Source organism: Macaca nemestrina, chromosome 3, assembly GCF_043159975.1.
Source record: "Macaca nemestrina isolate mMacNem1 chromosome 3, mMacNem.hap1, whole genome shotgun sequence".
Classification (NCBI taxonomy): Eukaryota; Metazoa; Chordata; class Mammalia; order Primates; family Cercopithecidae; genus Macaca; species Macaca nemestrina.
Window position 1 is genome coordinate 119890690 of NC_092127.1, and position 27993 is coordinate 119918682.

A 27993-nucleotide genomic window follows, 5' to 3' on the forward strand; every position below is an offset into this window, starting at 1 on the left:
GCGCGCGGGCGTCGGAGGGGGCGTGTCTCGGGGGCGCGCGCGGGCGTCGGAGGGGGCGTGTCCCGCGGGCGGCGGCGGCGGCGGCGGCGACGCGGACTGGGTGCGCGGCGCAGCGTCCTGTGTTGGAATGTGCGGCTCCCGCGAGCTCGCGGCGCAGCAGCGGAGCGAGCGCCGCCGAGGCCCGGGGCCCCAGACCCCGGCGGCGGCGGCGGCAGCCGAGACGGCAGGGCGAGGCCCGGAGGTCTGAGCACCCTCTGTAGCCCCACTCTTTGGCCTTCTTCGTCCTCGACGGCCCCAGCACCCAACTTTTCCACCCTCCCCCACCCCTCCCCCGAAACTCCAGCAACAAAGAAAAGTAGTAGGAGAAGGAGCGGCGACTTGGGGTCGCCCGCCCCTCCTCCCCGAGGAAGGCCGGTAAGTGCGGCGCGCGGCTGGGGGCTCGGTCAGGGTTGGGGGAGGGCCGGCCGGGTGGCGGCGGTGGCGGGAGGGGGAGGGCGCGGAAGGACTAGGAGCCAGGCGCTGTCCAGGGCTGATTTGCAGATACTGTGGCTCCGGCGGCGGCGGCCGCGCCGGGCGGGGGCTGGCGGCCGAGCAGGATCGGGTTACACAGCCGCCGCCCGGGGGCTGGGGGCGTTTGTTGGGAGCGGCGCGTCGCCTGGACCCCCTCCCCACTGGAGGCCGGGACGCCGCCTCCGCGCTGACCGGACGCTCCTCCGAGTCGGGTCCTCTGAGACCAAGGAGCGGAGCTGCTCGGGCCCCTAGTCCTGAAACTTCCTCTGCTTCCTCCTCCTGCCCCCGGGTCCCACCGCAGCCCCGCGCCGGCCCGCGGCCCTCCTGGTCCCCTCCCCCAGGGCTTCTCCCTGTCGCCGGAAGGCGCCGTTGAGTGCGGCCGGGCGGGTTGAGTCAGCCCCGGGGCCCGGGCGGTTCCGCCAGCGGGGCTGGACAGCGATTTCTGCGCTTCGGCCGCCCGGCGCCGCTGGCCCCCGCGTCCGGCTACCCGACCGCTGGAGCTGGCGGGGCTGGGGCGCGCGTCCTGCCGGGCGCCGTGGGGGAGTGAAGTTCGCAAACTTCCGGGGCGCGGGGGCGGCGGCTGGCCCGCGTGGGGGCCCTCTCCGGTGCTCGGAGCCCGACGCCTCGCGAGGGCGCCCGCGGAGCCTCCCCGGCCCTGGGCGTTGGGCGAGTCCCGGGGCAGTCGGAGGGGCCCGGGGGAGGTCGGAGAAGCCCGGACGCCGGCTGCGCGGTAACTTTCCGTTCTTTCTCGGGACGGGGGCCCTAGGGCTGGGGAGGGGGCTGCCTGGACTCCGGGAGGACTCGGTCCGGCCAAACAGCGTCCCGAGCTTGCTCCCTTCCCCCGTTTTAGTGTTGGAGAGCGCAGGAAAAGGCTCGGGACGAGTGTCAGGGCGACTCCCGCGAGTTGGTGTGTAAATATGTGCAGTGAGCGGGCCGAGGCGAGAGGAAGCGAGAGCGCCCGAGTTTGCAAAGAGCTGCTTTGTGTTTGGTATTTTGAGAAAATGGCCGAATGCCTATTTCAGTTAGGAATGCCGCCGCCGAGGCAGGCGCTGGTGGCAGCAGCACGGAGGAATTCGTGCGGCATGTTGGGCTTTCGGGCTGTGCTTGGATGGTCTTCCTAACAATCGTTAAAATTCCATTTGGGGTGGCAGTTAGGGGGTAGGGAGCCATTAGAAAAGTCGATGTTGGGCCAAATTGCCGAGTAGCTTGGGCTGTTCAGCCCCAGGACAGCCTTCGCCCTGTTTTCTGTGATGGCATTTGCTTCCAACTTTTGTTGGTACGTAGAACTAAACCGGTTTGTGTTTATACACTTGGATGAGGCGGATTACTTTTTGTATTTTCGGTTTAACTTTATTTTCTTAGAACTTGTTACTTCTTTTAATTTGCAAGTGAACACTTCGTTTGAGAATGGCACCTTTTAGATTGAGAAGTAACGTAGCATTTAGAAAGCCCAACTTGTTTTCAAGAAGGTGATCTTGTAATGGCTTCCACTAGGCAAGTAGGCCAAGTCAAGCACAATGCAAGAAAGTTGCTGATTGTCGAGTTGAGTTCCACGATGATTTTATTCGTATTGAAAAGCTTGGAATTCAGTGTTGTGGAACTTCAGCCTGCAGAAAAATAAGCTTATTAATTTTTATTTGTGAAGTTTTGAATAAATCAAACTTCCTTTTTCACAAGAAAAGGGGTCCATAATGTTTTTCCTTTTAAGCCTGTGGAGTTGTCGAAAAATTAAGGGACTGACTTGTAGTGGTAGTTTTTCACAGTAGTTTATTCTTTTGGAGTTAGTTGAGTTCATGCGAAATCCAATTAAGTTGAACAATTATTGCAGGCTTCTACTTTCCAGATGTGTTTGTGTACTTAATAAATGCACTGAATGGCTTGTGGATTTCTGGGCTTTCTGATTCAGACCATTGAACTGTTGAAGGTGGGAAAAGTTGGGAGGACAATAATTTACTAATGTTTTGAATTTTTGGAGTAATTTTAACAGTAAAAATGAAGGTTACTTTTTATCCCCACCAGAACAATTAAAAGTGCTTGAGGGACCACATGCCAGTGGCTGGATGGTGAATGAGTTACGTCAAACAATTGGTAGAAGTGTTTTCTAGGGATAGTAGACATTTTTTTTTGGTGATTGCCGTAAAGACTATTGGGAATTAACTGCTGTTTTAAAGATTTGTTTTTAATAGGTGATGAAGTTTACTGAGTTATAAAGATCATATTGGAAAATTTTTAAGTTATGAAGATTTACAGTGATGTGGTTTTAAGCCAGTAACAGCAGTGTTTAAACTGGTGCTCTTGTTTTGTTTTGTTTTTAATTCAGAATACAGTTATGGCCACCCAGGTAATGGGGCAGTCTTCTGGAGGAGGAGGGCTGTTTACCAGCAGTGGCAACATTGGAATGGCCTTGCCTAACGACATGTATGACTTGCATGACCTTTCCAAAGCTGAACTGGCCGCACCTCAGCTTATTATGCTGGCAAACGTAGCCTTAACTGGGGAAGTAAATGGCAGCTGCTGTGATTACCTGGTCGGTGAAGAAAGACAGATGGCAGAATTGATGCCTGTTGGGGATAACAACTTTTCAGATAGTGAAGAAGGAGAAGGACTTGAAGAGTCTGCTGAAATAAAAGGTGAACCTCATGGACTGGAAAACATGGAACTGAGAAGTTTGGAACTCAGCGTTGTAGAACCTCAGCCTGTATTTGAGGCATCAGGTGCTCCAGAGATTTACAGCTCAAATAAAGATCTTTCTCCTGAAACACCTGGAGCAGAGGACAAAGGCAAGAGCTCGAAGACCAAACCCTTTCGCTGTAAGCCATGCCAGTATGAAGCAGAATCTGAAGAACAGTTTGTGCATCACATCAGAGTTCACAGTGCTAAGAAATTTTTTGTGGAAGAGAGTGCGGAGAAGCAGGCAAAAGCCAGGGAATCTGGCTCTTCCACTGCAGAAGAGGGAGATTTCTCCAAGGGCCCCATTCGCTGTGACCGCTGCGGCTACAATACCAATCGATACGATCACTATACTGCACACCTGAAACACCACACCAGAGCTGGGGATAATGAGCGAGTCTACAAGTGCATCATTTGTACATACACAACAGTGAGCGAGTATCACTGGAGGAAACATTTAAGAAACCATTTTCCAAGGAAAGTGTACACATGTGGAAAATGCAACTATTTTTCAGACAGAAAAAACAATTATGTTCAGCATGTTAGAACTCATACAGGTAAGAGAAGCTTTCTAGTCCATAAGTTCAGTTCTCTTTTCTGATTGTTACTTGAGTGGTTAAGTAGTGCTTGAGGAAAAGGACTCTGGTTCAAATCCAGGTTCCATTTTTGCTATCTTTGTGACCTTGCACAAGTTGTTTAACCTCTTTGTTCAGAAATTTCTCCATGGAGTAACAATATCTGGGATGGGAGGATTATGTGAAGTTACATGTAAAGCACAGAATGTTACCTGGGAGAAACAGCCAAGACATCTTACCATGCTCTTCCTAAAGTACATATCCTAACTTGGGATTTACCTTCAGCAAATTAGACTGGCCGTGCATGGTGGCTCATGCCTGTAATTCCATCACTTCAGGAGGCCAAGGCGGAAGGACTGCCTGAGCCCAGAAGTTCTAGACTAGTCTGGGAAACATGGAAAGACCCCCGTCTCAAAAAGAAAACAGAAAAAAAAAGTTTCTATATTTATTTCTGTGACAGTGAACACATTTAAGATGCAGTATAGTTTCTGAAAGGAATTGAGGGCTTATATAAAAAGGAAAACTCAGTGATTAACCTTGCATATCTCCACTTAACAAAAGCCTCAAACTTGGAAACATTTGACTTATAGCATTGAGTTCCTAAATGGACAACTTGTCTTTGTCCACAAAAAAGAAATGTGAGAAGATAGTTTTTAAAACATGGGTGGGATTATCACCAATTGAAACTATTTTGCTATGAAAGCAAACACATGTAGAAAATGTATTTTTCAGACAATTGTGTTTAGCGTGTTTGAACTCATACTAAGCGCAACTGTATAAAAAAAGTTGAAACAAGGCCGGGCGCGGTGGCTCAAGCCTGTAATCCCAGCACTTTGGGAGGCCGAGGCGGGTGGATCACGAGGTCAGGAGATCAAGACTATCCTGGCTAACATGGTGAAACCCCGTCTCTACTAAAAATACAAAAAACTAGCCGGGCGTGGTGGCGGGCGCCTGTAGTCTCAGCTACTTGGGAGGCTGAGGCGGGAGAATGGCGTGAACCCGGGAGGTGGAGCTTGCAGTGAGCCGAGATCACGCCACTGCACTTCAGCCTGGGAGACACAGCGAGACTCCGTCTCAAAAAAAAAAAAAAAAAAATAATGTTGAAACTGTTTTTTTTTTTTTTTTTGAGACGGAGTCTGGCTCTGTCGCCCAGGCTGGAATGCAGTGGCACAATCTCGGCTCAGTGTAACCTCTGCCTCAGGGTTCAAGCGATTCTCCTGCCTCCACCTCCCTGGCTCAGCCTCCCAAGTAGCTGGGATTACAGGCGCCCACCACTGTGTCTGGCTAATTTTTTTTTTTTTTTTTTTTTTTGACACAGAGTGTCATTCTGTTCCCCAGGCTGGAGTGCAATGGCATGGTCTTGGCTCACTGCAACCTCTGTCTCCCAGGTTCAAGCAGTTCTCATGCCTCAGCCTCCCGAGTAGCTGGGATTGTAGGTGCCCACCACCATGCCTAGCTAAGTTTTTGTATTTTTAGTAGAGACAGGGTTTCACCACGTTGACCAGGCTGATCTCAAACTCCTGACCTCGTGATCCACCCACCGCAGCCTCCCAAAGTGCTGGGATGACAGGTGTGAGCCACCGCACCTGGCCAATTTTTTTTTTTTTTTTGAGATAGCTTTACTTCGTCACCCATCCTGGAGTGCAGTGGTGTGATCACTGCTCACTGCACCCTCGACCTCCTGGACTCAAGTGACCCTCTTGCCTCAGTCCCCCAAGTAGCTGGGACCACAGATGCATGCCACCACACCTGGCTAATATTTGTATTTTTTGTAGATACAGGGTTTCTGCCATGCTGCCCAGGTTGGTCTCTAACTCCTGAACTCAAGTAATCTGCCCTCAGTCTCCCAAAGTGCTGGGATTATGGGTGTGAGCCACCATATCCAGCCGACTTAATTTTTAAAAATTTATTTTATTTAGTTATTTTTTACATCCCAAAGACTTGAAACTATTAAGTGGTAGGCTTAAACAATAAAACTTGCAGGTGAGATTCCATTACAAGAATGACCTCTGTTACAAGATTGCTAGGCCCCAGCAGATGGATGGCTCATGTGTCGAATGCTTTAAAATTTAGTCCAGTAAAAGAATTTGTAGTCCCTTTGGAATTGATCATAACCTGTGATTGTCTCCATGCTTTGAAATCATTTGATTTCAGAAGTAAAGGTCAAGCATTATAAAAATATGTAGAGTAGGAAATGAAAGTTACTTGGGGATACAACCCCATTAATCACTTGACAGTTTGAATTAGACAAATTGTTAGACTAAACCAGCCTCACCTACAATATCTTAAATCCCAGCCATCATGTATACTAAACTCATAAATAAGTACATCATATTCATTTAGCTGGAATTACAGGTGCCTTCCATCATGTCCGGCTAATTTTTGTATTTTCAGTAGAGATGTGGTTTCCCATGTTGCCCAGGCTAGTCTTGAACTCCTGACCTCAGGTGATCTGCCCACCTCAGCCTAATGAAGTGCTGGGATTGCAGGCATGAGCCATCATGCCTGGTTTATTTGGTCTTAATGCTTATTTTTGCCCGGTATTACCTTCATTCTGATTCTTTTTGTGTGTGTGTGTGACAGTTTTACTCTTGTTACCCAGGCTGGAGTGCAGTGGCGCAATCTTGGCTCACTGCAACCTCCGCCTCCCAGGTACAAGCAGTTCTCCTACCTCAGCCTCCTGAGTAGCTGGGATTCCAGGCATGTGCCACCACACCTGACTAATTTTGTATTTTTATTAGAGATGGGGTTTCTCCATGTTGGTCAGGCTGGTCTCAAACTCCCGGCCTCAAGTGATATGCCCGCTGCGGCCTCCCAAAGATTACAGGCATGAGCCACCGTGTCCATCCAGTTTTTTATGTATGTATATGTGTGTGTGTGTGTGTATGTGTGTGTGTGTATATATATATATATATATATATATTTTTTTTTTTTTTTTTAGACGGAGTCTTGCTCTGTTGCTCGGGCTGGAGTGCAATGGCGTGATCTCGGCTCACTGCAACCTCCGCCTCCCAGGCTTAAGTAATTCTCCTGCCTCAGCCTCCCGAGTAGCTGGGATTACAGGCGCGTGCCATCACGCCCAGCTAATTTTTAAAAAATTTTTTAATAGAGACAGGATTTCACTGTGTTGGCCAGGCTGGTCTCAGACTCCTGACCTTGTGATCAGCCCGCCTCGGCCTCTCAGGGTGCTGGAATTACAAGCGTGAGCCACTGAACCTGGCCTTTTTTTACATTTTAAAACAATTGGGTGATGTATAGATTGAAGGTTAATATTTTGACTATGTAAATTCCGAAAGTATCTCTTGTATTAAATGGATAGTTCTGAAAATTATGGAAAATAAATTCATCTGGTGCGGAAGAGTAGAAAAGACAGGAATCACTTAATTGATAGTGTTCAGGAATTACTTCTCATTTCCACTTGTAAGTAGCCCAGTTTTCTGATTGACTTAATGGGCTTAATTGTGTTTCTTGTGCCCAGTGTTAGGTGCTGTCTTCTTTTCTGTGCTAATCTTCAGAACAATCCATTGAGGAAAATAGCATCTGTGATGATAGTTCATGTTTGCAGAGGGGAAAACTTCAGATTTAAAAGCCTGAAGTGATGTTCCCAAGGTCATATACAAGTATCACATTTAAAGCCTTCCACGATGGCTCACGTCTGTAATCCTAGCACTTTGAGAGGCTGAGGCAGGAGAATCGCTTAAACCTGGGAGGTGGAGGTTGCAGTGAGTCGAGATTGCGCATCTGCACTCCAGCCTGGGCGACAGAATGAGACTCTGTCTCAAAAAAAAACCAAAAACAAAAGTAGCATTTAAAGTTCAGCAATCTCCACTCACTGCAGCCTCCACCAAAACCAGGGGAAGTTGGGAGCTGGGGATTACTTTCATTCAGGTTGACCTCTTTAGTTTAGTGATTTTGGTTTTTTTTTTTTTTTTTTTTTGAGACGGAGTCTGGCTCTGTCGCCCAGGCTGGAGTGCTGTGGCTGGATCTCAGCTCACTGCAAGCTCCGCCTCCCGGGTTCCCGCCTTTCTCCTGCCTCAGCCTCCCGAGTAGCTGGGACTACAGGCGCCCGCCACCTCGCCCGGCTAGTTTTTTTTTGTATTGTTTTTAGTAGTAGGTTGGGAATTCAAGACTAGCCTGGTTGGCATGGTGAAACCCTGTCTCTACTAAAAATACGAGAAGTCCCAGCTTCTTGGGAGACTGAGGCAGGAGAATCGCTTGAACCCGAGAGGCAGAGGTTGCAGTGAGCCAAGATCGTGCCACTGCACTCCAGCCTGGGCGACAGAATGAGACTCTGTCTCAAAAAACAATAAAACAAAAGAATTTAAAAGTAAATTATTTTTGATTCTTCAAGTTTATCTGCAATGGTATTTAATTTTTTCCAACTTCATTGAGATACAATTTACATGTACAGTTCACTATAGATTGGCCTATTCTGAATATTTCATATAAGTGGCATCATAATATGCAATCTGAATAATGCTGCTATGAATATTCATGTTTAAGTGTTGTGTGGACATATGTTTTTGTTTCTTTTGGATGTATACCTAAGAGTGAGATTGTGGGGCAGTATAGTAGCAACATTTTGGGTAACTGCCAAACTGTTTTCCAAATTAGCCATGCCATTTTACAGTCCCACCAGCAATGTGTGAGGGTTCCAATTTCAGCACATCCTCAGCAATAATATTGTTAACATCTGTCTTTGTGATTACAGCTATCCTAGTGGGTATGAAGTCTTCATCTCATGTGGTTTTGATTTGCGTTTCCCTCACAGCTAATGATAATGTTCATCTTTTTTTTTTTTTTTTTTTTTTGAGGCGGAGTCTTCACTCTGTCGCCCAGGCTGGAGTGCAGTGGCACCATCTTGGCTCACTGCAAGCTCCGCCTCCCGGGTTCGCGCCATTCTCCTGCCTCAGCCTCCCGAGTAGCTGGGTCTACAGGCGCCCGCCACCGCGCCCGGCTAATTTTTTTTTTGTATTTTAGTAGAGATGGGGTTTCACCGTGTTAGCCAGGATGGTCTCGATCTCCTGACCTCGTGATCCGCCCATCTCGGCCTCTCAAAGAGCAGGGATTACAGGCGTGAGCCACCGCGCCCGGCCAATGTTCATCTTTTCATGTGTTTATTGGCTATTTGTATATCCCTTTTTTACAGAATTCCATTAATGTAAAACTATCTTGATTGTTCCAGGTCATAAGGTAGGCATTCTGTTGCTACCAGCTCTTTACAGCTAATACATAGCTACCAGCGAATTACAGAAGAATAGTTACTAGGAACACATTTCCCACCTATCACCATTCTTTTTGTTGTTGTTGTTTGTTTTTTGTTTTGAGACAGGGTCTCGCTCTGTTGCCCTGTGTGGAGTGCAGTGGCATGATCACGGCTCACTGAAGCCTCGACCTTCTGGGCTCAAACGATCCGCCTGCCTCCCAAAGTGCTGGGATTACAGGCATGAGCCACCATGCCTGGCCTATTCTTGTTTTCTGTGTACCACCTTTTCCTTATTTTATTAGACAACATTTGTTTCTGTCTTAGACAAAATTGATAGCTGACATTTATTGAGGGCTTTACTATGTGCCAGACACAGTGTTAAATGCTCTGCATGTATTATTTAAACTTTTGCAATTACAGGGAATGAAGATTCTGTTAGTTTTGCAGATGGGGAAACGGGGTGTTTTAGTAACTTTACCAAGGTCATAATTATCTTGTGTCTGGAGACTATATTAAAACAAATTGTACACCTTTTTTTAAAAGCTTGTTTTGCTGGGTGTGGTGGCTCACACCTGTAATTCCTGCACTTTGGGAGGCCGAGACGGGTGGATCACGAGGGCAGGAGATCGAGCCCATCCTGGCTAACAAGGTGAAACCCTGTGTCTGCTAAAAATACAAAAAAAATTAGCCGGTCATGGTGGCGGGCGCCTGTAGTCCCAGCTGCTCAGGAGGCTGAGGCAGGAGAATGGTGTGAACCCAGGAGGCGGAGCTTGCAGTGAGCTGAGATCTCGCCACTGCACTCTAGCATAGACAACAGAGGGAGACTCCGTCTCAAAAAAAAACAAAAAAAACCTTGTTTTGTTGTTGATAGCCGTGTCTAAAAAGAATATACATGTCCTACCTTTGAGTCTTAAAATTCAGTATTAAATCACTGGCTTCTAGTCTTCAGTCCCTGTAACTTTTGTAATTTGTTTTAAAAATTGGTAACTGGTTGGGCATGGTGGCTTATGCCTGTAATCCCAGCACTCTGGGAGGCCAAGACAGGTAGATTGCTTAAGCCCAGGGGTTAGAGACCAGTCTGGGCAACATGGCAAAACCTGTTCTCTACCAAAAAAAAAAAATTATCTGGGCTTGGTTGCCACACCTATGGTCCCAGCTACTTAGGAGGCTGAAGTGGGAGGATCTGTTGAGCCCGGGAGGTCCAGGCTGCAGGAGCTATGTTCACGCCACCGCACTCCAGTCTGGGCGACAGAGTGAGACCCTGTCTCATAAAAAACAATAAAAAGAAAATTGATGATCTTCTCTTACATTTTTCTTTTTAACTTACTGTTTTTTATTTATTTTTACTTTTAGAGACAGGACCTCTCTCTGTACTCGAGGCTGGAGTATAGTGGTGCCATCATAGCTCACTGCAACCTCAAACTCTGGGCTCAAGTGATCATCCTGCCTCAGCCTCCCAAGTGAGACTATGGGGTCTCACTTTCACCCAGGCTGGAGCACAGTGGTACAATCATGACTCACACTAGCCTCGTCCTTCCTGGGCTCAAGCAATCCTCCCATCTCGTTCCTCCCAAGTAGCGGGGACCACAGGCATGCGCCACCACACCTAGCTAATTTTTCTGTTTTTTGTAGAGAGGAGGTCTTGCTATGTTGCCCAGGCTAGTCTTGAACTCCTGGGCTCAAGTGATTGACCTGTCTTGGCCTCCCAAAGTGTTGGGGTTACAGTTGGGGGCCTCAATCCCCATGCTCAGCCCAGGCTTTTTTTTTTTTTTTTTTTTTTTAATGAGATGAGGTCTCACTCACTGCAACCTCCACCTCCCGGGGTCAAGCGATTCTCCTGACTCACTCAGCCTCCTGAGTAGCTGGGACAATAGGCACATGTCACCGTGCCTGGCTAATTTTTTTTTTTTTGTATTTTTAGTAGAGGTGGGGTTTAATTATGTTGGCCAGGATGGTCTTGAACTCCTGACCTCGTGATCTGTCAGCCTCGGCCTCCCAAAGTGCTGGGATTTCAGGCATGAGCCACCGTGCCCAGCCCCAGGCTAGTTTTTTAAAATAAATTTTTAGAAATGGGGTATTGCTGTATTGCCCAGTCTGGTCTGGAACTCTACCACTTGAAAATTTTTAGCATAAAGCAGTTACATTCTCACTCAAAAGTATTGTTGTTTTAAGCTAACACTTTCAAATGGTAGTAGATTCGTCATTTACAAGTTAAAAAAAAACTGTTAATAGCATCAGACAGTTGGGGTAGACTTTTATAAAAGGTGAATCTTACATAACAAAAATATGCTTTGTACCTTATAAAGATAGTTTTTCACTTCTCACTACTTAATGTATTAACATGCAGTATCACTGTGAAAATTCAAAGGGCTTTGAGAATTCAGAAAGTCAATGTTTTTTTGTCAGCAAAGCCAAAATAATGTAGTCATAGTTTCTGAAATAAATAACTTACATTTTAAATACATGATAAATTGATCTTTTTGCCAGAAATAGGAAAAAAAAAATTCTTGTTAAAATGTGCTGAGCACTGAATATTGTTGCATTGTTAGTAAGAATTGTATTTGGCTTATTTTGTGACATTTAAACACTCTTCATTATTGAAATTTGCAGGAGAACGCCCATATAAATGTGAACTTTGTCCTTACTCAAGTTCTCAGAAGACTCATCTAACTAGACATATGCGTACTCATTCAGGTTGGTAAGAAATGGGAACTTTCCTATCATTTTCAGTCAACGACCATTTTAGGGAAGTTCTTCTAAGGGCTTGTAACCGAGTCGTTTATTTATTATTTATTTTTAATATAATTTAGAAGTCAGAATTTGTTTTTTTGTTTTTTTTTTTTTTTGAGGCGGAGTCTCGCTCTGTCGCCCAGGCTGGAGTGCAGTGGCGCGATCTCGGCTCACTGCAAGCTCCGCCTCCCGGGTTCCCGCCATTCTCCTGCCTCAGCCTCCCGAGTAGCTGGGACTACAGGCGCCGCCACCACGCCCGGCTAATTTTTTTGTATTTTTAGTGGAGACGGGGTTTCATTGTGTTAGCCAGGATGGTCTCGATCTCCTGACCTCGTGATCCACCCGTCTCGGCCTCCCAAAGTGCTGGGATTACAGGCTTGAGCCACCGCGCCCGGCCTAGAATTCAGAATTTGAAAATCAATGTTCTGTCAATCTGAGGACATGGAATCCAAAGGTGGACTTCCTGAAAATGAAATTTTTTTGTACACTTTTTCTGGGAGGAGGGGCCTTAATTCTCATCAAATCTTTGAAGTGTTCCGTGACTCCAACAAAAGTTAAACTAATGTACACCAAGGCTGATTGATCCTTTAACCCCTACTTCTCACATTTCTCCTAACAGTATAAAGCTGAGACTCACAATGTGTGGTTGACAAGTGTCAGGGATTCCTTCTTAGCTTCTCAGGTCCTGAAATTTAGGTTTGTTCTGTTTCAAGGTTTGGTAGAGCTTTTGAGGACTGACTGCAAAATCTTAGCTTGAAAAAGAAAATGACAATCTAGGATGCCAATTTATTAAGCTATGGTAAGAGTGTAGGACCGTGACATGAGAGATTCGTCCACTGCAGGGACTGAAACAATCACCATCACCGCTCAGAGTTAGTCTCCATTGGCCAGCACTGTGGCTCAAGTCTGTAATCCCAGCACTTTGGGATGCCAAGGTGGGCAGATCACCTGAGGCTGGGAGTTCGAGACCACCCTGACCAACATGGAGAAATCTTATCTCTACTAAAAATACAAAATTAGCCAGGCATGGTGGTGCATGCCTGTAATCCCAGCTACTCAGGAGGCTGAGGCAGGAGAATTGCTTGAACCTTGGGAGGCAGAGGTTGCGGTGAGCCAAGATCATGCCATTAAGAGCAAAACTCCATCTCGATAAAGAAGTCCCTATTAAAGTATGTAAGTGGCCAAGTTAAAAAGTGATGTTAGCATCGGTGATCTTGCTTGAATGGGTAGCCCTGATTGACTCTTGGTGAACTACCACTTTTACTTTTTATTTTTTATTTTTTGGAGACAGTCTTGCTCTTTTGCCTAGGCTGGAGTGCAGTGGTGTGATCTCAGTTCACCACAACCTCTGCCTCCGGGTTCAAGCGATTCTCCTGCCTCAGCCTCCTGAGTAGCTGGGATTACAGGCGCACATCACCACGCCCGATTAATTCTTGTATTTTTAGTGGAGATGGGGTTTCACCATGTTGATCAGGCTGGTCTCGAACTCCTGACCTCCTGATCTGCCCACCTTGGCCTCCCAAAGTACTGGGATTACAGGCATGAGCCATCACGCCTGGCCGAACTACCGCTTCTGATTAGAATACAGATTTAGAAAGTATATCCCTGTGGGAAAAGTATCTTCAATCTTGCTGTTACAAAAGCCTATGTAGGCCTGTCCCCCTTAAGTTAGTAATTACCTTACCTTAGATGTGTGCTATTCAGCTGAGTAGCCATTAGCCACATTAAGCTTTTGAAGCAGTAGTAGTTTAAATTGATACTTATAAAATATGTACTTACCAGATTTTTTGTTGTTGTTGAGACAGAGTCTTACTCTGTCCCCCAGGCTGGAGTGCAGTGGCATAGATTTCAGCTCACTGCAACCTCTGCCTTCCGGGTTCAAGCAATTCTCATGCCTCAGCCTCCCCAGTAGCTGGGATTACAAGCAGGTGCCACCATGCCCAGCTAATTTTTGTAATTTGTCTTGAACTCCTGGCCTAAAGTGATCTGCCCATCTTGGCCTCCCAAAGTGCTAGGATTACAGGTGTGAGCCACTGTGCCTGGCCACAGATTTCAAACAGTATGAAGAAAAGACTGTCTTTCTCTGAAGCAGGTTAGAGAAAAAATAAAGAATGTTAAATATTTATTTTTCAAGTTGATCATATGGCAAAACTGTTATATACATTGGCTTTAAAAAGTAATAAAATTAATTTTACCTGTTTCCTTTTTACGTTTGTAGTATGACTACTAGAAAATTTAAGATTACATGTGTGATATGCATTATATTTCTACTGGACATTGCTGCCATGAGTTAGTAACAAGACTTGATAATCAGACTTGATTATATTGCAGATTCTGATTTATTTGAACAGCTATGAAGGTGTCCTATAGTATGCTTGCTAGCCTTTCTTGACCCTACATGGTTGTCACACTAATGTACTTTGAGTGTTTTTTTTTCCTAAACCTCTAAGCCATTGAGTGGTGCCACTTAACCAGAAACCTGGTTTTATTATTTTTGGGTGTTTTTTTTGGTTTCATTCTCTGATGGTAACGTGGATGCAATCTCAGACTTTGGAAGTAGGCATCATGTCCTGTTGATAGTTGTACTCTAGTTTTTTAGTGAAATATTTAAGAGTTTTGTAGTAGCAGTAATATTACTTTTTTTTTCTGAGATGGAGTTTCGCTCTTGTTGCCCAGGCTGGAGTACAATGGTGTGATCACAGCTCACTGCAACCTCTGTCTCCTGGGTTCAAGTGATTCTCCTGCCTCAGCCTCCCGAGTAACTGGGATTACAGGCATGCGCCACCACACCTGGCTAATTTTGTATTTTTAGTAGAGATGGGGTTTTACCATGTTGGCCAGCGTGGTCTCAAACTCCTGATGTCAGGTGATCCGCCTGCCTCAGCCTCCCAACGTGCTGGGATTACAGGTGTGAGCCACTGCTCCTGGCCAAGAGCTTTATATTAGTTAACTAGTTTTAGTCTTCATAACAGTTTTATGTTGCATGAGTTCTATTATCCCCATTTTACAGACCTTTTTTCCTGTAGAATGTCCTTCCTTCTGGATATGTCCACTTGTTTTTTCATGGTGTCATTTAGCTTTTCTTCTGTCCCTTATATTGTAAACTAAATTTAATTATTGTAAATTAAATTTAAATGCTTGATAATCTTTCTCACAAATGATAAGCCTCATTTAAAGTCACAAGTGGTTGATCCATTAATATAATGTTAGGTCACTGTATTTAGAATGACTACATACTTTTATCCTTTTGTTCAATTAGTAATACTTTGTCTTGTCACTGTTTAAATGTTTATGATGTTTTATACCAGTTGATAATCTTTGCCTGAAACCATTGTATTTGGGTTCGCAAAATGTTTTGAGTTTTGCCTGCTATATTTTAAAAATGATTTTTAGTATTTGTTGTTAACAGTATAGCAAGTATTTTAATGGTATCTTAAAAACTAGTAGTAGCCACTAGCTATTGTATGTATGCTGGGTACTAAAAACAAGTATTTGCTGTCTCCAATCTTAGTACTAAGAAGATACTGAGTTTCAGATTACATATTATAGGATACAAGCTCACAAATAAGTAATTTTGTTGTTGTTTTTGGAGTTGGGGACTCTGTTGTGCAGGCTGGAATGCAGTGTTGTGATCATGCCTTACTGCAACTTCAAATGCCTGGGCTCAAGCCATCCTCTTGCCTCAGTCTCCTGAGTAGCTAGGTCTACTGGCACATGCCACCACTTCAGCTAATTGGGGATTATTATTATTTTCAAGACAGTTTCGCTCTTGTCACCCAGCTGGAGTACAATGGCGCTATCTCGGCTCACTGCGACTTCTGCCTCCCGGGTTCAAGCTATAGATTCTTCCTCAGCCTCCTGTGTAGCTGAAATTACAGGTGCCTGCCACCATGCCTGGCTAATTGTTTGTTTTTTTTGGAGACAGGGTCTTGCTCTGTCGCCCAGGCTGGAGTGCAATGGCGCGATCTCTGCTCACTGCAAGCTCCACCTCCCGGGTTCATGCCATTCTCCTGCCTCAGCCTCCTGGGTAGCTGGGACTACAGGTGCCCGTCGCCACGCCCGGCTGATTTTTTTGTATTTTTAGTAGAGATGGGGTTTCACCGTGTTAGCGAGGATGGTCTTGATCTCCTGACCTCGTGATCAGCCTGCCTTGGCCTCCCAAAGTGCTGGGATTACAGACGTGAGCCACCATGCCCGGCCAAATTTTTTTTTTTTTTTGAGACGGAGTCTCGCTCTGTCGCCCAGGCTGGAGTGCAGTGGCGCGATCTCGGCTCACTGCAAGCTCCGCCTCCCGGGTTCACGCCATTCTCCTGCCTCAGCCTCCCGAGTAGCTGGGACTACAGGCGCCCACAACCGCGCCCGGCTAATTTTTTGTATTTTTAGTAGAGACGGGGTTTCACCGTGGTCTCGATCTCCTGACCTCGTGATCCGCCCGCCTCGGCCTCCCAAAGTGCTGGGATTACAGGCGTGAGCCACCGCGCCCGGCCAATTTTTGTATTTTTAGTAGAGGTGTTGACTAGGCTGGTCTTGAACTCCTGACCTCAGGTGATCCACCCATCTCAGTCTCCCAAAGTGCTGGGATTACAGGCATGAGTCACCGCGTTTGGCTGGGACTATTATTTTTATTTAAATATACTATTCATTTATTGAGACCGAGTCTCACTGTCACCCAGGCTGGAGTGCAATGGCGCGACCTCGGCTCACTGCAACCTCTGCCTCCTGGGTTCAAGCGATTCTCCTGCCTCTGAGTAGCTGGGACTACAGGCTTGTGCTACCATGCCAGGCTAATTTTTTGGATTTTTAGTAGAGACAGGGTTTCACCATGTTAGCCAGGATGGTCTCAATCTCCTGACCTTGTGATTCGCCCACCTCAGCCTCCCAAAGTGCTGGGATTACAGCGGGGGGAGCCACTGCGTGCAGCCAATATCCTATTTCTTTTTATGGAGACTGGGTCATTCTGTGTTGCCCAGACTGGCCTCTAACTCCTGGCCTCAAGCAATTCTCTTGTCTCTTACAGGTATGAATCACTGCCCATACATACATATTTTTTATTTTTTCTATTGATAACGTTGGTTCCAAGGGACTCTTTTAAATAGCTGGGATTGTTTGAAAGATATTGTAATGGTTTGAGAGCCTTTGTAGAATAAATTTTAAAAACAATATTTTATTGAGGTATAATTTATAAATTTAAAAATGCACAGATCTTAAGTGTACAGCGCAGTGACTGTGCTTTCACCTATTTGATTATCACTCAAGAACAAGAGATGGAATATTTCTGCTCAGAAACACTTTGCCCTTTCCACTCAGTCTTTCCCCTGGATGATATTTTGTCTCCTACCAAAGAACATTATAGCATTTTTTGTTTGTTTGTTTGAGATGGGATCTTACTGTCACCTAGGCTGGAGTGCAGTGGGTGCAATTACAGCTGCCTAAACCTCTTGGGCTCACGTAGTCCTCCCACCTTAACCTTCCAAGTAGCTGGGACTACAGGTGTGCGCTGCCATGCCTGTTTTTTTGTTTTTTGTTTTTGTAGAGTTGGAGTGTTACTATGTTGCCTAGGCTGGTTTTGAACTCCTGGGCTCAAGCAATTCACCTGCCTCAGCCTGCCAAAGTGCTAGGAATACAGGCATGGGCCACTGTACCTAGTTTTAGAACATTCTTTTATAAAGTGTTCTTGAGACTTATCCATGTTGCATTATTGGACTTCATTTTATTGCTGGTAATGTATTGTATGTCCCCATTACTTTTTACTTAAAAATTTTCTTTTCTGGCTGTGCATGGTGGTTCACACCTGTAATCCTAGCGCTTTGGGAAAGCAAGGTGGGTGGATTACCTGAGGTCAGGAGTTCAAGACCAGGCTGGCCAACATGGTGGTACCCCATCACTCCTAAAACACAAAAATCAGCCTGGCATGATGGCAGGTGCCTGTAATCCCAGCTGCTCGGGAGGCTGAGATGGGAGAATCACTTGAACCTGGGAGATAGGGGTTGCAGTGAGCCGAGATCGCACCACTGCACTCCTGCCTGGGCGGCTGAGAGAGACTCAGTCTCAAAAAAAAAAAAAAGGGAGAAAAATTTATTTGCCATTCTCTCTAGATTTTTGTTTTGTTTTTATTTTTAATAGAATTCAAAAATTTTTAAAAAATTGAGAGGCTTGTATTTGTGTATTTTTCACTGCAGCTTTGACCTCCTAGGCTCAAACGGTACTCCCACCTCCGCCTCTGGAGTAGATGGCACTGTAGGCTTGTGCTACAACATCTGTCTAAGTTTTAAATTTTTTTGTAGACAGGGTCTTACTAGGTTGCCCAGGCTGGTCTCAAACTCCTTAGCTCAAGCAATCTTCCTCACCTCATCCTCCCAAAAGTGCTAGGATTACAGGTGTGAACCACTATGCCTGGCCATTCTTCTAAAAATATTTTTGTTACATATGTATAAATCTTGCAAAACGCTTTCCCTTTTTGTCTTGGCTTACACCTATAAATTCATTTCGGAGGCATAAAACAGACTGGCAGATTTATAAAGAAGAGAAGCTGTTACTAGAATTGGGAAAAAGAATTTAAAATTGTTTGTACAGGGCAAAAAGATTAATATTCAGGTAGGTACTAATTAGAAAATCTTGATGAACATGATATAAGCAAGATTTAATGGCAATAAAGTAAAAATTATGGGAGAAAAACAATGGAGCAAATAAATCATGCCATCAAATTTTAAACAGAAAATTTCTACATCCTCCCTTTCCGTTCACCATTCCTTAGGTAGACCCTTGTACCTTGATTGATGCTTGCTTGCTGTATAGATCTCCTTATTCATTAGAGTTATAAAACAGTCCTATTTTAATTATAATTATTTTATTATTAGTGTAAATTTGAAGAGGAGAGATAAATTCTACTTATCTATTTAGTCATAATGTAGGAAAGACAGGATACGTAAGAGTCTTCTCATTAATTGATTGATTGATTGAGATGGAGTCTCACCTTGTTGTCCAGGCTGGAGTGCAGTGGTGCAATCTCAGCTCACTGCAACCTCTGCCTCCTGGGTTCAAGCGATTCTCCTGCCTCAGCCTCCCGAGTAGCTGGGATTACAGGCACGTGCCACCATGCCCAGCTAATTTTTTGTATCTTTAGTAGAGATGGAGTTTCACCATGTTGGCTAGACTGGTCTCGAACTCCTGGTCTCCAACTCTTGACCTCTTGATTCGCCTGCTTCGGTCTTCCAAAGTGCTGGGATTACAGGCGTGAGCCACTGCACCCAGCCTTTTTTATTTTTTTATTTTTTGAGATGGAGTCTCGCTCTGTTGCCAAGGCTGGAGTACAGTGGTGCAATCTCGGCTCACTGCACCCTCTGCCTCCCGGGTTCAAGGGATTCTCCTGCCTCAACCTCCCAAGTAGCTGGGACTGTAGATGCACATCACTATGCCTAGCTAATTTTTTTTTGTTTTTACAAAATGCCCCCCAAAATTTTATATTTTTGCAAAAATGCCTCCTAGAGTTCTGGGATTACAGGTGTGACCGACCGTGCCCGGCCAAGTCCGCCTTTTATTTATCCATACTCAGAGTTACCAGTTGGTTCCAAAAGTGAACAATTATAGATAATTCATTTTGAGTTCTTGCTCTCTGTTTCATGTTAAGGACTTTACATAGATAAGATTATTTATAGCTGACAACACTTAGAGAGTATTTTATAGATGAAATTGAGACTGGGCATGGTGGCTTATGCCTGTAATCCCAGCACTTTGGGAGGCTGAGGAGGGCGGCTCACCTGAGGTCGGGAATTCGAGACCAGCCTGATCAACATGGAGAAACCGCATCTCTACTAAAAATACAAAATTAGCCAGGCTTAGTGGCACATGCCTGTAATCTCAGCTACTAGGGAGAGTGAGGCAGGATAATCGTTTGAACCTGGGAGGCGGAGGTTGTGGTGAGCTGAGATCGCGCCATTACACTCCAGCATGGGCAACAAGAGCGAAACTCTGTCTCAAAAAAAAGAAAATAAGAAATTGAACTCGAGAGAGGTTTCAGGACTTTGCTCAAAGTCTCAGAGTAAGCAACTTGCAGACATCGTTGTTTTATCTCCCAGTCTAGCTCTATCTAGAAGAAGTTCTTAGGCCTTATGCTACCTATCTTTCTATGTTCTATGTCCATATATGTTAAGAAAATGTTTGTCTTCATTTAAATCATTCACTGGAGAGGACAGTATAGAACCAGGTTTAGAGTAATGTAGCATGTTGTAGAAACTTGCATATTTATAAATCTGTTAGTAGACCAACATGGAGAAGAATTGTCCAGTCAGCTGAATATCCAATTTGACTACCTGGATAAGGTGATTATTTTATCACCAGGCATTTTCTAATCATGTAAAACTTAACATCTACATGGTTTTACCTAATGTCTGAGTTTTGTTTTATGAAAAGTTTTAGTAAGATTTGATATGAATTTGAGAATGTTTGAGATGAATTTTCATAAATGTCAATTTCCGTTTTTCTACTATGCATTCCATTGGACCAGTGGGGTATGGATACCATTTGGTAATATTTACTAGAGTGTGATCTAGATGGGTATGTATTCAGGTAGAATGTATTACTCTTATGCCTTTAATTTGGGGGTGGGGGTGGTTCTGGTTTTGTATGTATCAGTGATTGTGACTTTATTTTACATACCATATCTATTTGTGTGCCACTTCTCATTACCTAGTTCCTTTATGTATTTTATAGAAAGAGGAGGGGAGGAAATCAGGAAAGTTTTCTGAATAATTACCTTGGCTTGTATTTTTGCTTTAAAATAGCAACGCTAGCACAGAAAGTTTGCTAAGTGAAAATTTACTCAGCTCTTGCCATGATGGACAGAAGGATTAAATTTCAAGAAAAAGCCTTTGCTCAGGCTAAAGCAGAATTTCAAAACTTTTGCATCTAGGATCTGGGAGTATAGCCCAGCGTGAAAGATATTTTTCTCAAGATTTACCATAAGAAAATTAGAGTGGAGGGAGTACGGGAATTTTATTTTATTTTTATTTATTTTTGAGACGAAATTTCGCTCTGGTTGCCCAGGCTATAGTGCAGTGGAGCGATCTTGGCTCACTGTAACCTCACCTTCTGGGTTCAAGCAATTCTCCTGCTTCAGCCTCCCGAGTAGCTGGGATTACAGGCGTCTGCCACCACACCCGGCTAATTTTTTGTATTTTTAGTAGAAACAGGGTTTCACCGTGTTGACCAGGCTGGTCTTGAACTCCTGACCTCAGGTGATCCACTGCCTTGGCCTCCCAAAGTGCTGGGATTACAGGTGTGAGCCACCATGCCTGGCCGGGAATTTTATTTATAGATTTATTTTTGAGTCAGGGCCTTGCTCTGTTGCCCAGGTTGGAGTACAGTAGCACATTCACAACTCACTGCTACTTCAAATTCCTGGGCTTAAGCGGTCCTCCTGCCTTTGTCTCCCAAGTAGCTGGGACTTCTACAGGTGCACTCCACCATGCCTGGCTAATTTTTTTTTTTAGACAGAGTCTTGCTATTGCCCAGGCTGGAGTGAAGTGGTGCGATCTCAGCTCACTGCAACCTCCGCCTCCTGAGTTAAAGCAATTCTCGTGTCTCAGCCTCCCGATTAGGTGGGATTACTGGTGTGCAGCACCATGTCCAGCTAATTTTTTTTGTATTTTTTAGTAGAGATGGGGTTTCACCATGTTGGCCAGGCTGGTCTCAAACTCCTGGCCAAAAGGTATCCGCCCATCTTGGCCTCCCAAAGTTAATTTTTGTTTTTATTTATTTTGCTCAGGTTGTTCTGTAGCTTCTGGGCTCAAGCAGTCCTTCTGCCATGGCCTCCCATAGAGTTGAGATTCTAGTCGTGAGCCACTGCACCTGGCCAGAATTTTATTTTCTACTTCATTAGGTATTTGTTTTAACTAAACACACAAAAAATTAAAATTGATAATTTTCCCCCAAATTAACATCCAGAGCCCAATTGAACTTTGCCAATAGTTGTGTATGTCTTAAAGAATCTCTGTTCTTTAATAGTACTTGAGGACTCTAACTTGAACTTTTTTGAAGCTTGTGGTTGACTGAGATTTATTCCTCTCTTTTGAGAATCAATGTCAAAGGATAAGAGAAATGTTATACAAATAAATATGGTAAATGTAAGGTGCATGATACAGCATTTTCAATAAATAGTCTTTGTTGTTACTTTACATATACAGTTCCTTATATTTTAATCTTGAATTTGTCTTAATCTATGTCTTCTCTTATACTTTTGATTTGTCTTCAGGTGAGAAGCCATTTAAATGTGATCAGTGCAGTTACGTGGCCTCTAATCAACACGAAGTAACCCGCCATGCAAGACAGGTTCACAATGGGCCTAAACCTCTTAATTGCCCACACTGTGATTACAAAACAGCAGATAGAAGCAACTTCAAAAAACACGTAGAGCTACATGTGAACCCACGGCAGTTCAATTGCCCTGTGTGTGACTATGCAGCTTCCAAGAAGTGTAATCTACAGTATCACTTCAAATCTAAGCATCCTACTTGTCCTAATAAAACAATGGATGTCTCAAAAGTGAAACTAAAGAAAACCAAAAAACGAGAGGTGGACTTGCCTGATATTACCAATGAAAAAACAGAAATAGAACAAACAAAAATAAAAGGGGATGTGGCTGGAAAGAAAAACGAAAAGTCCGTCAAAGCAGAGAAAAGAGATGTCTCAAAAGAGAAAAAGCCTTCTAATAATGTGTCAATGATTCAGGTGACTACCAGAACTCGAAAATCAGTAACAGAGACGAAAGAAATGGATGTGCATACAGGAAGCAATTCAGAAAAATTCAGTAAAACTAAGAAAAGCAAAAGGAAGCTGGAAGTTGACACCCATTCTTTACATGATGCTGTGAATGATGAGGAATCTTCAACAAAAAAGAAAAAGAAGGTAGAAAGCAAATCCAAAAATAATAGTCAGGAAGTGCCAAAGGGTGACAGCAAAGTGGAGGAGAATAAAAAGCAAAATACTTGCTTGAAAAAAAGTACAAAGAAGAAAACTCTGAAAAATAAATCAAGTAAGAAAAGCAGTAAGCCTCCTCAGAAGGAACCTGTTGAGAAGGAATCTGCTCAGATGGACCCTCCTCAGGTGGAGCCTGCTCCCACAGAGGCGATTCAGAAGGGACCCGTTCAGGTGGAGCCGCCACCTCCCATAGATCCTGCTCAGGTAGAGGGTGCCCAGATACAGCCTGCTCATGACGAGCCTATTCAGATGGAGGTGGCTCAGGAGGGGCCTGCTCAGAAGGAGCTGCTGCCTCCCCTGGAGCCTGCTCAGATGGCGGGTGCCCAAATGGTACCTGCTCACATGGAGCTGCCTCCTCCCATGGAGACTGCTCAGACGGAGGTTGCCCAAATGGGGCCTGCTCCCGTGGAACCTGCTCAGATGGAGGTTGCCCAGGTAGAACCTGCTCCCATGCAGGTGGTCCAGAAGGAGCCTGTTCAGATGGAGCTGTCTCATCCCATGGAGGTGGTTCAGAAGGAACCTGTTCAGATAGAGCTGTCTCCTCCCATGGAGGTGGTTCAGAAGGAACCTGTTCAGATAGAGCTGTCTCCTCCCATAAAGGTGGTCCAGAACGAGCCTGTTCAGATGGAGGCATCTCCTCCCATGGGGGTGGTTCAGAAGGAGCCTGATCAGAGGGAGCCACCTCCCAGAGAGCCTCCCCTTCACATGGAGTCAGTTTCCAAAAAGCCTCCTCTCCGAAAAGATAAAAAGGAAAAGTCTAACATGCAGAGTGAAAGGGCACGGAAGGAGCAAGTCCTTATTGAAGTTGGCTTAGTGCCTGTTAAAGATAGCCGGCTTCTAAAGGAAAGTGTAAGCACAGAGGATCTCTCACCACCATCACCACCGCTGCCAAAGGAAAATTTAAGAGAAGAGGCATCAGGAGACCAAAAATTACTCAACATAGGTGAAGGAAATAAAGAAGCCCCTCTTCAGAAAGTAGGAGCAGAAGAGGCAGATGAGAGCCTACCTGGTCTTGCTGCTAATATCAACGAATCTACCAATGTTTCATCCTCTGGACAAAACTTGAATACGCCAGAGGGTGAAATTTTAAATGGTAAACATCAGACTGACACTATGGTTTGTGAAATGAAAATGGACACTGATCAGAACATAAGAGAGAATCTCCCCGGTATAAATTCAACAGTTGAAGAAGCAGTTTCACCAGTGCTTCCCCCTTCAGCAGTAGAAGAACATGAAGCAGTGTCCAAAACTGCACTGGCATCACCTCCTGCTACCATGGCAGTAAATGAGTCTCAGGAAATTGATGAAGATGAAGGCATCCACAGCCATGAAGGAAGTGACCTAAGTGACAACATGTCAGAGGGTAGTGATGATTCTGGATTGCATGGGGCTCGGCCAGTTCCACAAGAATCTAGCAGAAAAAATGCAAAGGAAGCCTTGGCAGTCAAAGCGGCTAAGGGAGATTTTGTTTGTATCTTCTGTGATCGTTCTTTCAGAAAGGGAAAAGATTACAGCAAACACCTCAATCGCCATTTGGTTAATGTGTACTATCTTGAAGAAGCAGCTCAAGGGCAGGAGTAATGAAACTTTGAACAAGGTTTCGGTTCTTAGTTTGTAAGGTATATTATATTTTATATTCATTTATAGTAGCAGACAACCTTTTAAGATTGCTTTAATTAGTATCTGATGTTGATTTTTAAGTGGCATTCTTTTCCTTAGGACTTTTTATGTGTACCTGTTTGTTGATTGTTGTGTAAATTTTAGCAAATGTAAGAGAGTTAGTGTACTAAACCAGCAGATACCTAAATCTGTTAGCTTATGTGTTTAATTGAAATTAGAAGCCTAAGATGGTATAACAGCATTTTATTGCTTTATCCAGCTACAACTTGTCATTTTTTTCCTCCATGTCTTATCTTCCTGTTTCACTTTAGTTTATTCATTTTTTATTGAGATCTATAAAAAATTGGCTTACTTAATAGCAAATTACTTGAAGAATTTGCCTGCTTTATATAAAGTTAGCACTTTAAGATTTTTTTTTAGAGATAAGACATTTAAATTGAAGAAAATTTTCCCAACAATAGACATTTCTGTCAGTCCAAGTATTTACTTCCTGAGTATTGATCAATATTTTTTATTTGTGTATGTTAATCATCATAAAAACAGTGATTTTGGTGTGTTTTTTATTTTGGTGCTTTAATGGCTTAAGATGTTGCACATTTTTTTTTCTTTTGGTTTCTGTTTTTGTTTTTTTTGCCTATGCAGTTAAATTTTTCCTAGAAATAGCATTTGTGTTGAACAGTAACACTTTATACATATATATGCATGTTTATTTTGTTCGGCGCTTTGGAGGGATGCTTTTAGACTTGTTTGCAAAAGGACAGTTTTCTTTTTCTTTGCTGCAGTTGTCTATTTTGCAGAATAATAGTGTGTGCAAGTTTGTGAGCAAATGAAACATGCAGGTTCAATCCATTGATTTTGATTTTTACATCTTATATCTATGCCAGAATCTGTATTTCATATAACTTATTTATTTTGAGTGGATGTAGTAAATTCACAGCTATCAGTTTTGATTTTGCAATAAATCACTAGGTTCCATATCGAACAAATTTTTATCTCAAATACCAACCATCAGTTTTTTGGGTTTTTTTCTGTGTGTTTTGGTACAGCTAATTCCTAATTGTAGAGTGATAAATGCTTGAGGAAAACCTTTTCTCATAGATGGTTGGTGTCCATATGGCTACTTTACAATAAAGAACTGTAAGTGTTATTTGGAAACTGCAAACCTGGAATTAGGAGACATAATTATTCCTTCATTTATAGAATATCACTTGGGAGATTCCAAAGCCATAGCTATTACGCGGCAAACCTAGGATAAGAGAGGTAGTATGAGTGCTGGTAGACCAGCTGCAACTTTCCTATACAGTGAAAAAGGCTGGTGAAACAAGTACAGTCCAGATTTTTAAAAATCATACTTTCTCAGGGATCTCCACAAACTGGTGGGTGTCCTGGCTGTCTGTGTGATAGCCTCTTTCTACAGGTGAGGCCTCAAATGAATTGCAGCTATCCTAGTGTTCCTATGAGGGCACTTTGTATGAAAAAGGGCATGTACTTCAAAACGTTTTTGTAGGTTCTTTGGCCAGTTGCCAAAGTGTATGAAAGAATCCAATAGAGGATTTTTCTTACTGATAGCAGTCATTAATTGCAGTAAAATAAAATATGATCCCATTAGGGAATCTTGAATTCTGACCTCCCATATTCTGTTTTGAAATAACCACTTTATCATTTTTTTAAAAATCTGATGATCTCTTTGAGGCAGGTTTCAGATTTTGGCAGTACAACATGAAAGATTAGGAAACGCATTAATAATGTGTGGGTAGAAAGCTTGTTAAAAATCTGAGAGTGAAGTTTGAGTTAAAAGTTGTTTGAACATGGAATTGACTGGGAGGCCAAAGATTTAAAGAAGCAGAAGATTCTTCTCTTAAGACATGAGGAGTAAGTTGTGTGATAATGGTGTGTGTTTTGTGTGCATGAATGGACGTTGTAAATGTTGAATTCTAGGCTCCGACAATCATTGTCAACAGAAGATCAAGCTGCAAATATTTATGTTTTAAAACTTAAATTATAAAGCTAGTTAAGTCTTACTAACGACTAGTTTTAATGTTCATGGGGACATTTTACCTAAGTTACCGTTTACATTGTATAGAAAAAGATTCATCTTAAGCACAGATTGGTTATTAGCAATTAGTTTGGGGAAGAGGTTTTTTTGTGGATTCTTTCATACTGCAAAGAAAAACCATTTGCCTTTTGGGGAATTCTAATTCTAATCTAGTCTTAAGACTAAAGTGCTAAAAAGAAAAACATGAAGGAAATTAAAACCCCTTATTATTTGATTGATTTGTAAAAACATTGTTACTGGAAATTGATTGGACTTGAGGCCTTCTTCCAGAAAATAAGGACTTGATTGTCAGGCCTATATTAGGTTCTGAACCTTAATGCCGTGTATTTGTACTTACTAAAAATTGTTTCAATGAAAAGTACATTAGCAGTATGAACTTCTGGTCTAGGTGGAAGTTCTTCCATTTGAAAAATGTGATATTTGCATGGAACTGTTTGAATATTTTTATTTTCTAGTCCCCCTCCCCCACACTGGATAGAATTTAACCTAGAATTTTCCCTTTGGATAAAAGAACGAAAATTGAACATGTTATTTGTAAATTGATGTTTAGCAATTAGTGATAAACTTGAAATACTAGCGTATAAGCCTTAATCTTAGGTAGTCTTATGAAAATGAATCTCTTAACTATCTTTTGAACCTGTATTCACATTGGTTTTCAAGATATTTTAAGTTATATTTTTTCCTCTTTTCAGAGCTGCTTCTTATTCTGGGGCTACTTTTTTTAAAAATTGTGTAATTCACAAGGAGCTGCATTTTTTTTTTTTTAATAAGACTTATAAGTATGGCTGGATCTTTTGCTCTAGTCTTCTAAGAAGGGCCATTTTATTTTTTAGAGTCACTTCTAAAGTCATGTGGTAATTAACTTTGGAGACTATTTTGCATATGAGTGTTGATACAAATTAAAACCCAAGTAGACCTCATTGCATGTCACCCTATGAATGTTGACAATGGAAGGAATACCTTGCCTGTAGCATACTGTCACTTCTGGACTGAAAAGCTGAGGAAGAAAGTTAATTTTCTTTTTCACGTAAGTTAGAAAAACTTAACAGCTGGTGTTCCTAGTTTCCTGGTTGACCTCAGCAGATGAAGTGAACAGATAGTGTTAATTCAGATTGAAGAAATTATCTGAATCTTGGTTTGTGTAGATTTACAATCTACATGCAATATTAACTAAATCAGTTAGCTTTTACAGTTTCACATGTGTACATAGGTTCCCTCCCAGTCCCTTGCATATCCATTAGTTATTGAACTTTCTAAACTGGCATTGAAACATTACAACAATGTTTTGTTGCACCAATTTTATAAACTTATGCAGTGCAATACGTGTTACTTTTCTGAGGCAAACCAAAGGTAAATTTCTCAAGGTTCTTGCTGCCTTCTTTAGCAGCATTTGATGGAAGATCTTTTATACATTTGTAATAGATAAAAATAAAACAGATTGCAAATCCTTTTTTAAAATCTTAAACCATGTACCAAGTTTTTGGTCCAAATTGTGTAGGATAAGTTAAATTGCATTCTATTAACCAATATGAGTGTATTTCTGTAAGCATAGTTAATGTTGAAATAAAGTTTTAAAAACCATGATGCCTTTGTTTATTATTGGTATATCCAGAATGTAGGAAAGCCAAATTTATGTTGCTGGAACTGCAAGT

At 43.2% G+C, this 27993-nt stretch overlaps 1 protein-coding gene across 3 annotated transcripts; it reads left to right on the top strand.

Annotated features, from left to right (window-relative positions):
• The first annotated feature begins 100 nt into the window (after positions 1–100).
• On the top strand, positions 101–27925 carry LOC105463564 (RE1 silencing transcription factor). Of its 3 annotated transcripts, none has more exons than XM_011710748.3 (4): positions 101–414; positions 2831–3737; positions 11572–11655; positions 21941–27925. In XM_011710748.3, exons 2-4 carry the CDS (start codon positions 2840–2842, stop codon positions 24244–24246), a joined length of 3288 nt encoding a protein of 1095 aa, XP_011709050.1. In that variant the 5' UTR covers positions 101–414; positions 2831–2839; the 3' UTR covers positions 24247–27925. The 3 variants fall into 3 exon arrangements, with proteins under 3 accessions (XP_011709050.1, XP_070949517.1, XP_011709049.1); XM_011710747.3 differs by lacking the exon at positions 101–414 and adding an exon at positions 1088–1240; XM_071093416.1 differs by lacking the exon at positions 11572–11655 and having other exon boundaries at positions 332–414.
• The last annotated feature ends 68 nt before the right edge of the window (positions 27926–27993 follow it).